The 13227-nt window shown below is 28.0% G+C and overlaps 1 protein-coding gene across 1 annotated transcript in view; it reads left to right on the top strand.

Annotated features, from left to right (window-relative positions):
• The first annotated feature begins 185 nt into the window (after positions 1-185).
• Positions 186-13227, top strand: part of LOC107454180 (zinc finger protein 541) — a 35107-nt gene continuing 22065 nt past the window's right edge. The window contains exons 1-4 of the mRNA XM_016071274.4: positions 186-516; positions 7725-8170; positions 10105-10716; positions 12040-12277. Coding sequence (XP_015926760.1) covers positions 7897-8170; positions 10105-10716; positions 12040-12277 — 1124 coding nt within the window. The 5' untranslated portion in view covers positions 186-516; positions 7725-7896. The remainder of the gene's footprint in view (positions 517-7724; positions 8171-10104; positions 10717-12039; positions 12278-13227) is intronic.

The raw sequence follows: 13227 nt of genomic DNA, 5'->3' as shown, positions 1-13227 counted from the left end.
TAACTAAGGAATTTATTGCAAGAATATACTTTACTGAGAGATAAAAATAATGAATTATAGAATTAAAAATGAACTTGCGTAAATTTATTTATTAAAATCGGAGAATATTATAAGTACCAAAATGATTTAAAATGTGCATTAACTAAAAATGTCATAAAAAATAATTAACTGCATTTTAAAAAATTACCGCAGAATGCGAGGAGCGAGAGAATAAATCTATGACGTCATTGTACATATTTCGAGAGTAAAATGATGAATTCTATATTTGTTTGCATTGAGAAAAAAAAGTATTTTAAAAAATCTCAAGATATTATTAACTGAAACACATGCAAAAAAAGGAACTCCATAACTCAAAAGCGTTTTCCAAAACAAAAACTAACTATACGACCTTGGAACTCGTTTGGTACCTCTTATTGTTGATGTCCAACACAACTGTGCTTCATGGAGGAAACCAACATTAATAACTCTATTTCAAAAATTTACTCACTATTTTCATGTTCAACAACAGATCAGAAAGTGAGTTTATGCATCACTCACCTTATTCTATGCTTAAATTTATTTCTGTGATTTATGACTCCTACGATCTTTTAAATTCTGTCTGCAATATTTTGACAGGTTTTGTTATTGGTAAATAAAGGAAGCTGTTTGTAGTTCTCTTACGATGTTGGAGCAAATGCGGAGTTAAAAGCATAGCAACAAGTTATAAAAGGCATTTTTAACATCACTTTATATTTTAATTCACGAAATACGAAAAAAAAAAAATATTTTTTTGACGCTCTCTTATTTATTTGGCAAAATTGAGATATAAGCTTTCTTCGCGATTATTTTGTTTTACTACTTTCTCAATTACATCGGATGTTTACAAATTTATTTTACGGTTAATTATAAATTATTATTGCTGAGGAATCGAGTATCTATAATGATCATTGATGTACTTTAATATTATTGTGTAACAATCATACAATTTCATTGTCTGTCCCTGCAATAGGTATTGTGTAATCTTATGTCAAGATTAAAAGACTGTAGCCGAAGATGTATCTAATAAATGTTATTTATTTTCGCAATTCATCCTAAAGTTAATGATGCAATTGTACATAAATTTTATTAATTTTAATCATGATATTGTTCCCTACATACTGATCTTTACATGCATGTTGCTTCATGTTACCTCTTTGCATATTTATAATGTATTTATACCTTAATGTATCTTTTATTATTTTAAAACAAAGTGATTCAGTGATAGCGCATATGTGTGTTTATACCAACTTTGCCAACAATTCCCTTTATTCATGCCAAAAGTCATAGATGGGATGTGGAATAAAAGTTATGACACATCTCCTGGGACATGTAATTTTCCATCCAAATTATTAAAAAAAAGAGATAGAATTAGTGCTTGTTAGTTTTTCTGTTGTAAGCTAAATTAAACTAAACTATTTAAAAAATTCATTAATAAATAAAAAAATTTATTTCTTTTTATGTTTTATCAGCATAGGAACAGAATTAAACCATATTGGTGCCTTTTCTTGATAGAGGTGTTTGTTCAGTTGTAATTAAGACTACGATTCCTCAAAATACAATTTCATTCATGTTTTAAATAACTGGGGATATTTCCATATCATGATCTGTTAAGCCAACTACATCTGCCAAAGTGCCAAATGGATTTTAAATGTGGAAATTTTTTAAAGGAAAATATGTACAGAGAGAATTTTTCCTAGGAATAAAAAAGAGCAGGGCATTTCCTCTCTGAAAAGGATGCTTTGAGTTTTGAAAGGGCACTTGCTTAACACCATTAAAATGTATCAAAATGTGTATTATTATGTAATAATTGAATTTTGTCTTCAACAATTTTTAAATTACCCTTTCATAATATTTTATGCATATATTTCAAAAAGAAAGTAGTTTATAAAAATCGGCTAAACAGCAGTCTCTGTGCATTTTTTTTTTTTTTTCAAAAAAAATATGTAGTAATAAACTAACAAAAAATGATTAATTAATAAACAACTTAAAAACTTTTTTCTATAATTTAAACTGAAAATCTTACAAAAATTAACATTTAAAGGTGCATTTTTAAAAGGAAAAAACTATTTAAAAAAATAGTTTTACAATTTAAAATCACTTTAAAAATTTGTTATCCCCCCCACCAAAAAAAAAGATAGTTATAAAAATTTAACCAGTTAAAGTTAATCCTAACCGAGAAAATATTTGTAATTGGCGATCGAAATGGGCTGCAGGTGGCTTAGAGCAGAACTCTCTACCTATGGCAAGACATTGCATACTTTCCCCATTAGCCTGTGGAGAGTCATAGAAGAAGGAAATACGTTAGTCTCTCTCTTGATTTTCATATAGATTAATATCTTTTAAGCTGAAAAACTATATGGAACTGAAAACTACATTAAACATAGTTCTAAAGAAAAGCATCACAGAAATTTTAAAAAAAAATTTTATTAGATAAAAAGGAAAAATATTACATTCATTCCTATACTACTGAAAAGAGAAGGAGAGGGAAAAGAGAAGGGCCAAAAGCATGAAACTGGTTTCTCCCCAGATGGCGTATTCGAGCATTGCGATCGCCAATGGTAATTAAAATTAAACCTTATGAACACAGATAATTTTACCAGTGTGTAATTATTATTCAAACATTTAAAGTAATTATTTTTTAAATTTTCATTTTTAAAAAATGAATAAAAAGACAGTGATGGTAGCTTATTTTTTCAAAAAAAAGGTAAAGAGAGTGCATTTATTGGGATCAAAGGACAAACAGAATGTGCCATCCTTCAAAAATCTCGCTTAGGGAGAACACTAGTAGAGATTTGCCCAAGGTTGGCTGCAAGTTATATCCTTTGAGTTGGTCCATGGCTGCCTCGAAAGAAGGAGTTGTAGTTGAAGATGGGGCCTTAATACTAATAATGATCTTCAGCTCTGACATCACACATCATGATCTATTTTTCAGCTGGTTTTGAGTTAGTCTTATGCTGTTGATTCTAACGTGTTGTAAATCATTTATAAAATCGTCAAAAGTCACTTCATGACTTGGGAGATACAGATTGTACATCCTTGTTTTAAATAATTTCCATTCATATATTCTTTATTAATTTCTAATATTGATTTTTAAAAAAAAGAGATGTATATAAAAGCAATGATGGCTTTGTTACTATGCATTATCTTGGATGATAAGAACAAAGAATTCTAGTTTTAGAATTTTAAAAAATTTCATAAAATTGCTAAGCAATGTTTTCCAAAACTTATTTAAAATGAGTTTTATTTTACAAGTGGTAATGAAAAATAAATTATATATTTTATTTTGTTCTAGTAAAGTGCAACAGTACACACACCTTATATATATATATATACACAATAATGTTTAAGCTTTTGGTGAGGTTATGTCTTTTAAACACTCGATTTGTGAAAAAAATATTTCGAAAAACTGATAATAATAAGTTCAAATTAAATTAATTTAACTGCGGGTGTCTGACATAAATCACAAGAAAGCAAAAAATGAGAAATCATTTACAAATTGTCAAAACTAACTATGTGAATTTATTTGTAATTTAAATATAAACTTCACTGAATTTCGAAGCTGACATTTGAATAAAGAATTCTAGACAGTTCTTAACTTGTAAAATATGATATATTATTAATTTGAAATTTTTAACTTTGGTGACTGTTGAAAAATTTTTGGTGTTTGACATAAATTCTTAAGGTTAGATAAAAGTTTAAGTTAATGATAACAATTATAAATACTGAAAATTTCTTTAATCTATCTTAATGCTACAAACATTATTTTTTACCATTCAGCTTCTTAAAATTTAAATTGTCCTCTATTTCCTTTTCGAATACTATCATGCAAAAGAAAAATCAGTGTAATCGACAAAAAATTCAAAATTGGGATTTTTATATATTTGGCTTTTTTGTATAATAAGCTACTTATTGCAAAAGAACTTTTTTTTTTTCAAAATTAAATTTTGTTATATCATTTTTTTGGAAATTCTATTTCAGCTTTCATAGCATTAGCAATAGAAAGAAAATAGTTATCAAGCCACTTTTCTCAAAATCTACCGTTACTACTTATGTTGTTTTTCTAATTGCATGGCAGAATAGTTGGATCAATATCTTTTATAACATATTGTATCTTGTAAAACTTAGTTGAAAAATTGGACGGGACACGACCACTTCTAATTTTGAAATTTTCAGTCTTGACATTGTAATTTTAACTATGCAGGGTATATTAACAACAATGTAAATACAACTCATAGTTAAGCACTATTTCCTTAAAACTAATAATTTTAAAATTCCTGAAATAAAAAAATTAATAAAATTTTATTGCTATATTTATCACCTGCATAAAATTAAATGATAGTTTTGTACAGTTTTTACAATCTACTGTATTTGATGTATCAAAGTAGACGCTGTTCAGGGATGAAAGTTTTCCGTATTTTTACGGATTTCCGTCTTTTTAAAAAAAGAAACAAGACGGAGCGAAGCGGAATATTACTAATCTTCTATAACTAATTATTCTCGAAGGAGTTAAATCATTACTCTTTATTAATCACTCTTTTTTTATGTACTTTTATTTCAAGAATTGTAAATTTTTATTTTTTAATTAAATATAAATTGATAAATGTTTTAGTTAGTAATTAAAATTTCTTAATTTTTATTTTTAAAATTGATAAGTATAGATATACCGTAAAGATAGTTGTATACATGCAATATGTTTTTAATCAATATATCTTAATTTTAAGCATTGTAGACTTAACATTTATTAAATATCAACATTTTGTTGAATATTAATTTTACTATTGAACTATGTTTTGCTTGAATTGTTTTTGTTATTTATTAACAAAGTATTGACTTAGCTAAGTATTATTCTTTTTCTTAAAATGCTAGCACTTTATTTTATTAGAAAATTAAATGCTTGAGAAAAATTAAAAGCTGAGGTAATTTTTTCGTGAAATAACTAATTGCTTTGCATTTTTTGTTTATACTCCTGAATAACAGTAGGTTTGCTTAAATAAATATTGAATTTTTATTAGCCTTATTTGCATTTTGAGTATTTTAATTTTTATTGAAAAGTTTGTTCACAATTTTTTTAAAAAAGAATTTTATATGTAATTTTTTGTTTACTTAAAATTATTGGACGGGACACGACCACTTCTAATTTTGAAATTTTCAGTCTTGACAATTTTTGAAACTTTCACCCCTGACGCTGTTATTGATACATCTTTTACTTGTATTTAGTGGCATAGCTATCAGGGGACAAGAAAGAACTAATGTCCCTTGATGTAGCCTTAGAGATGCACCAAATTGATGAAAAATAATTCGAAGAGAGTTCCAGAATAAATTTTTTTCTCTTTTTCCCAGTCTCATTTGCTAATTAATGGCCCAATAATAAACTATGGATTAATATTCTAGGACTTATCTATACTACCTTCGGAATTTATCAGATCGTTATTTACCGAGGTTAGCGAGATAAAAGAATGTGTGATAGGTTTGAGGTAGTTTTACTCTATGACAAAGACATTTTAATCCATTTAACCTAAAAATTGAATAGATCATGTATTATTATTGTAGTTTACCTTGCATGTATTATTTTTTACAAACAAGACAAAAAGAAATAATGCATACTTATCACTCAATCAAAAACAATCATCTAAGTGTAATAGAAAGAATACTGTTCAATTTTAAACCAAATGGAATGAGGGTTTTTATATTGTCGGGTTACGCTGATTTAGAGTTGTGAAATCATATTCAATGTAAAATTAAATTAATAAATTTAGTTTTAATTAAATTAATTTTATTAAATTAATAAATTTAGTTTAAATTAATAAATTTGCAGAATCTAAACTTGTAACAGTCCAGAAATGTCCCCTTAAGTTTGACATTATATCATCTATATATATTATAGGTATATCAGATGCGCAAAAACTTAATTTATCCCTACTACTGTAAGCCCTAACTACGTCTTTACTTGCATTACCAAGGTTTGGTACTTACATTTGAATGTGTATGGCAACCCTTTAGCCAGCAATTGTGCTAACCCAAATATAAGCATGTACAACAACAACAAATAGTTTCTAAATACGGGTGAGTTGCTTTTCTCAAAAAATTAATAACTGCAGAATATTCTGAAAAAAGATTTTATTCCAAATACAAGCACTTTTCAAGCTCTTCTAAACAAAATGATGGGTTTAAAATGCTCTAAATTAAGTTGCGTTGTTTCTCGAAAAATTAAAATTGAGTTGCTTACCTCAAAAACTAGATAAATAAAATTGTTAAAATAACTTAAATAAATTTTCATTGATCAATTTTAAGTTCGTAATAAAAATAACTTTAAATACACCATAATTAAGCAGATTTTATTAGGTTACTGAGGAGAAATACGTAATTTTAAATTAACCTAAAGGAATATTTAGATGATTTCTATTCATATTTCACTTTCTTTTATAAAGAAAAAGCAAAATATGTGATAGAAATAGAAGAAAACAAATGTAATGAAAGGAAAAGCAGTGGTGTCGGACGTAAAAATTATTAATTTACAATAAAAATAATTTTTTTTTAAATAGACTAAACAAATGAGGCTTAGAATCTTGCTTTAAAGGGAACAAATAATTTTATTATGTTAAATCTTAGTGGTATGGCACAATCACGTAAAATATCAAAAGTACATCTTAGGAATTTTTTTGTGAATCAAATTGTGAAATGTTTCTACACATTTGTGCAAGATGACCTGTTTTGATACAGTTTACTTTAATTATTATTTATTCCATTTTCTATTACTAGAGTGTATTTTTCAGAAAAAATTGTACTTGTTAGAGATTCTCTTACTGTGGTTAAAAACATGTGGTCATTTAACAGCCTGTAGCTTATTGAAAACTGAAATTAATAAGTTAATATTTCTAAAACTTCAGTGTTTTGCCTTGAAAATGATACCTAGTTTGTTTAAAAATATTAAATTGAAAATTTTGGTCGCCTGCTTGACCTTACTGTAGAATTGCTCAACGGTAAAATTTTGAAGGAATATTTACAATCTTTAAAAAAATTTAAATGTTTGAACAGATCACAGTTAGCATTTATTAAATAAACTAGTTAGAACTTCTAGTTATAAACTTCAAACTAGTTATAAACTTCATTCATTCAGATCTTTACAACTTTTTGTATTTTTGATAATTTTTATTGCACTTACAAAAAAAATTACTTATTGCTAAAGAAACTGAAGTATGTGTATAAAATTTATACTGTGTTTAATTAGAATAAATTAAATTTTAGAACATTTTGTACTGAGCTACATTTTGTATACTCTAATTCTGTAGTTAAAAAATGACTGAGGACTTCTAATTTTAAGTAATTTTATGTAAAAGAAAAATTTTTAAAAAATAACTTGTAATATGTTTAGGTACATTGTTAGTTTTATAGTTCCTCGCGTGGCCACTGCTTAGAAGTCGTCAAAACTTATTAATTATTTTGGTGCAGGTAACGATACAAGAATCTTCCCGAGGTTGAAATTATATTTATTTATTTAATGTATTAAGCCTTAATGTCAATTCAAGATACAATGTTTTTTTTTCTGCACAGAAAATTAGTTTTCCTTCATGTTGTTTAATAGGGATATCTCAGCAGGGAAAATTGTATATGAATTCACCAAGTAGTATATCAGTTATTGAGCTAATTATATCTGATTAATTTTGGAGCCACTAAGTTATTAATTGAATTTTTTTTTTCTTCCATAGATAAGTATTGAAGATACAAATAAAAACTGGCACTGGACTAATCTTCACAAAGTAATGAAACATGTGAAAAATTTAGTTCAACCTTTTTGTCTTCATAAAGCTAAAAGGAAAAGTATGGAACAGGCCTACAAAAGCTTGTTTTTAATCATGCTTTCTGGTACTTTTATATAGAATGTCTGCCAGTGGATTTCAAACTGTCGCCATCTCTACTCCCACCACCCCTGTTACATCCTCTAACACATTAGAAAATTCCACCTCTGATCCTGATTTATCCAGCCAAGAAAGATCTGTAAATCAACTAGCCACGCACATGCTTCTAAAAAGAGAAAATTCTCCCGATGTATCCAGTCCAGGATATATTGTTGAGTCTGCACATGGCCATTCTCAGTCAATTTCACAGAGTATTGATGCAGATTATAACTCAAATTCCTTCAACTTTTCATATGGTATGTCTTTTCAATATTTGAATCTGTGACAACTTCTACAAGATTTAATTACTGTTATTAATATTTCTTCTGCTAATATTTAGAATTTTTGAATGAAATATTGTAAAAGAAAAAAAAAAAAACTTATGTATATTTGGAAGTCAACATTTTTAAATATAATTTTTATTTTGTTAATTTCTATATGTACTGTTGTAACTAAGGTGTACTTATATTAAAGGAAAACCTGATATAATAGTATTTCATTACATGCAACATTAAAATTTTACATTTCAACCTTAATCAGAACTATAAAAATAAAATAAAAATTAACATATATAAAAGATTTAAGAAATTAAATTAAAAATGCATACTAAAAAGTAAAATATTAGAACGACGGAACTACTTATTATGTGTATGTGTGTAAATACAGTGAAACATCTTGTTATGGACATTCCTGCAAAATGAAGGCTTTTCAATGCGGACATATTTTTAATTTCCCATTAATCTTCATTAAATAAACCATTATGTGCATTCTCTGCAAAGTGGACACTCTTGTAACTGGATGTGGACAGTCATTTTTGTCCTGAAACATTATTTTCTATCTCTTCAAACTGGACACTATCTTTTTTTAAATTTGAAAAAATCTTTTTCCGTTTTAAATTGCTAGAAAAAAAAATATGAAACTTTTCACCATTTTTAAAGCATGTAAATTTTTTGCCTTATCCATAACTAAAGATATTGTTGCTCTATTTCACTACTAAAGAATCAATCTTTCGCCTGTCACCTTGCCTTATCTTTGCAACAAAAAAAAAGGAGAGAAAATGATAGATACTGCTCATTCGGGCAACGGCTTCTTTAGATCTTTTCATCTGGACGACGCAGATTATGAGACCCCACAAGCTGAAATTACGTCTTAAATGCTCTCAATGCTTCTTCGCCACTGAAATTTTTTTTCATTTTCTTATAAATTTGAAGACTGTGTTTAACACAGCCGGGATAAATATAAAAAAAAGAGAGAACAGCAATACAATCTTTGAGGTGTAATAAATGAAACATTTATTCAGACACTTGATAGATGATTAATTGTGAATATATAAACTCCATGAGTCCTTGTACTTTACAGGTAAGCATCTGTAAATCGCATCAGGTATTAACCACATTTCCTATCAAGTGATAGGTGCTAGGGGATGTAAACCTAATAATTGAAACACACGGAGGGGTTTATTTTATTCATTTCCAGCTAATGTATGCACCTAAAACAAACTCAGAACTAAACTAGATACCAATTACAAATTCAATTGTATCAAGCCTATAATTGTAAGAGTTTCATTGATAAAACGATCATTAAAAAAGTTTCATTTTTCACATTAAATATTATCAAAATAATTGGCAGTATTTCTTTGGTCAGTATATTCACGGCTTCTAATAAATTTTATTTATGTGTTTGCAGTTCCACAAAAAAATGCTTGATCATTTAGAGTTCCATAGGTATAAAAAATTAGGAACCACTGCTTTAAGTGACATTTTGTATTTGAAGCTGGTCTTTGCGGATTTTGGACAAAATTCAAAAATGCTGTATTTGCTATTCTTTGCTTAGAAGAATGCACATGTACCCTCATTTTTGTTTTGGCAGTTGTTTCAGATAGGCATATTTTTTCCATTAGTTCTTTTTAATGAAGATTATTTTTGGAAACAAATCCTTGTATCTGTTTTCTAAATAAAAAATTAAGAAAATAGGAGGGGTGGAAAAAAAATTTTTTTTGCATTTATTTATGCTTGTTCTCAATGATAACTTAAAAATTTCTTTAGAGAGGGTTGGAGTCAATACCCTCCTCACAAAACCACCAACGTTATGTATTATTATTTATTTTAATTTTAAAAAATGCTACTAAATGTCGCAACACAACTATTTTTATTTACATCTTAACTGTTAATAATTGATATATTTTTTCTAGATGGGAGCTTTTCTTTATCTCCTCAGCACAGTGTGGACATGAAGGATCTAGAAAAAAATGATGCTTCCAGTGTCATATTGTCTGGACAATCCTCTTTGTCAACTGGCTCTAATGCAAGCCCTAAGTCTTTCATGGCCCTTAGTATAAATGAAACCAAAAATGATAAAATGATCTCTGGATTTGATGGTCGGGTGGATGGGCTATCACCTTTGTCGGTGATAGCTGTTTCTGCTTACCAAGATGCTGGTCATCCTAGTCCAAATGTACCAAGCAGTATGCTATCCAGGACTCATGTGCTGCGTTTCCACCCTGGTAGTGACACTATGCTTAGTGCTTTAAATTACACCGAAAGCGATATGCTTCAGGAGGGAGGGTTTGATGTCCCTTCCTCTCATACTTTCAGCACTTTGGATGGCTTGCTTGGTACTGCCACTGCCCCTGGTATGCGTCTGCCAGATTTACTTGATGGTGAAATAAATCAGGAAGCATATATTGAAGCTGGTCAAGAATTACAGCTGTCTCCTCAAACTTTTCCTTCCGCTAATGATGCCTTTGCTGTGAGAGAAAATTCTCCACTTACTGGGCTTAGTGATAATACTTTGATTAAAGCAGGTAAATTATACATTTCTTTACGTTGAATTAATTTACTAGAATTTGTGCCTCATTTGTTGTTTCAGTATTTTACAGGATGTGTATGAACTTTCAAAATGTTAAAGCTTGTACATATTTGCTTCAATTTCTTGAAATAATTAATATTAAATCTTAAAAAATTACAAACAAACAAAAATCATTTTTATGTTATTGAGTTGTTTTCTAAAAAGTTTTTGTTATATCTTCATATCTCTAAAAAGATGTAAGATTCATTAAACAATAAACTAATTCATGATAAAATTACTCAGATCCACAAAATTTTTCGGCTTCTTGTAATCTATTACTTAAAGTTTTAGTATCCGTCATACCAAAGTGATCTAAAATTTCCCACTATTACTCAGTACTATAAATCCGTTTTCATTTGAAAATTAACTCCAATATTTTACTAATCCCACATATTTTATTTCCAGTTTGTTATTAAGATAAATTTTACATTTTTCAGTTTTATTGGAATCTTCGGGTATAAATATAATATTATCAACATAGTTCATTATAAGTGTTAACCCTTTTTCCTTCTTAATATAATATAAACAGAGATCTGCACTTCATTGTTTTTCTCCAAAATTAGTCAAAATTTCATTTAATTTGTTATTTTAACACTTAACTGCCCGGTTTAAACCATAAAGTGATTTCTTTAGAAGAAGAACTGTTTATGAAGAAAAAAGAAATAAGTAAAATAAGAAAAAAGAACTGCTATCTTTTTTCTTAGGTATGCTAATGTCTGAATTTTCATTTACATTTAATTTAAAAGTTCTATCAAAGTAATCAGGACATTCCATAAATATTTTCTGTTTTTATTTATCTAAATTTACCTCAAGATAGTTTTGAAAGAATAAATTTCAATTTAAGAGTGAATAAAATGGAATAATTGGGATTCATATGATGTTTCAAGGAAAAGAAGAACGTGCTTAGATTTCATTTACATAGTAAGTAAAACAAGTGTAATTCCAGAAATCAATAATTTAATAAAACGTATAAGATCCTCTTTTAGCAAAAACTTTATTTTGAAGCAAATGCAGCTCAATAAACCACCAATATTTAAAGAATTTTAACTTTAAAATTCTTGCATTGATTTTCTTTCATTGAAATAACAAAAGAAACAAACAGTAGAAAATTACTCTTTTGATTTGCTCTCCAGTCACGTGGTTTTATTCTGAGGGAAAAAATTATCATTATGGATGCACTTTATTTACATTTCACCTCTATAGATAATAAAAATCTACATGTATATACAGTTATAATAAAAATCAAGACAATATTTAAATGGAATGAAATTTTTTGCAGAGATCAAGAACAAAGTCACTGAAAATGCTTCAACTACTCTAGTAGTAGACAAATTGAAAGTTAAAGCTCGCCCTGTCAAAGCTACTTCTCCTAATAGACCAGGAACTCAACCTTGTCCTACTTGTGGTAAAGTATTTAGCAACTCCAGTGCTCTAACTAAGCACAAATTAACCCACAGTGATGAAAGGAAATATGTTTGCCAGCTTTGTGCCAAAGCTTTTAAGCGCCAGGATCATTTGTGAGTAAATTTCATTCATTAAACTTTAAATTTTTTTCCGCATTTTTATTCAAACATGTTGTTTAACATTCATATTCTAAAATTATGTGATAATTAGATGGGAGAAAAAAAAGAGTTGAAAGAATATTCCTGCTTCCATTTAAAATAAAAATATTATTTATAATTACAAGAAGAAAAAGTGATTTACAATCCATTATCTAGCTATATTTGTGTAAAATTTCACTATTTGTTATTTTTTGGATAGCATCATAGCATCCCTGTGGAGTCGTCCCAATTCATTTGCTGTTAAATTTAAAGAAAACATAATATTGTGAATACTACTAGTAAAATAATATTGGAAGCTTTGGCATAGAATATAATATAAATCGAAGTAGTAACCTAGAAGTTTTATTACAAATTGTAACCCCTTTTGCCACCTGTCCTTAACTTTGTACAGTTCTCCATCCATGTTGTTGAAAAAGTAGTGGTTAAAAAAAAAAAAATAACTGGCCGTTTAAGAATAAATAGTTTTACATATTTAGAGCTTTACAATATATTTGGAATAAGTGTTGCCAGACTCGATACACTGCTTCGAAAGGGTTAGATAAATTTAAAGATTGTAATGATTGCCCAACTTTGTATAAAAGATTAAATGCCTCTATGTGTACTTTGTATTGAAATGTCTCTATGTGTGCTGTGTAGTTCATTCCACTATTTATTGTTCATATAAATTTTAAAAAATTATTAATTTTATTAATTAAATTTTCCTTTTTTTAATATTTGGACTTAGAGGTTGGGCAGCTCCAAAGAGCAGTGCACATTGATCAGAGGTTTATTGTACCCAAACCCTAAATCATGATTAACAAGAAAACCTTTAAGCTGAAATGAAGTTCAGCAAACACCTGACAGGAACGTCTTGCAGTTCATAGGCCTTAATGCAATGTTGCCCTAAATGCTCACATCTTTGAGCA

This window comes from Parasteatoda tepidariorum, chromosome 1 (genome assembly GCF_043381705.1).
Source record: "Parasteatoda tepidariorum isolate YZ-2023 chromosome 1, CAS_Ptep_4.0, whole genome shotgun sequence".
Lineage (NCBI taxonomy): Eukaryota > Metazoa > Arthropoda > Arachnida > Araneae > Theridiidae > Parasteatoda > Parasteatoda tepidariorum.
The sequence above is the reverse complement of the archived record's forward strand: the minus strand, read 5'-3'. Positions and strand labels throughout refer to the sequence as shown.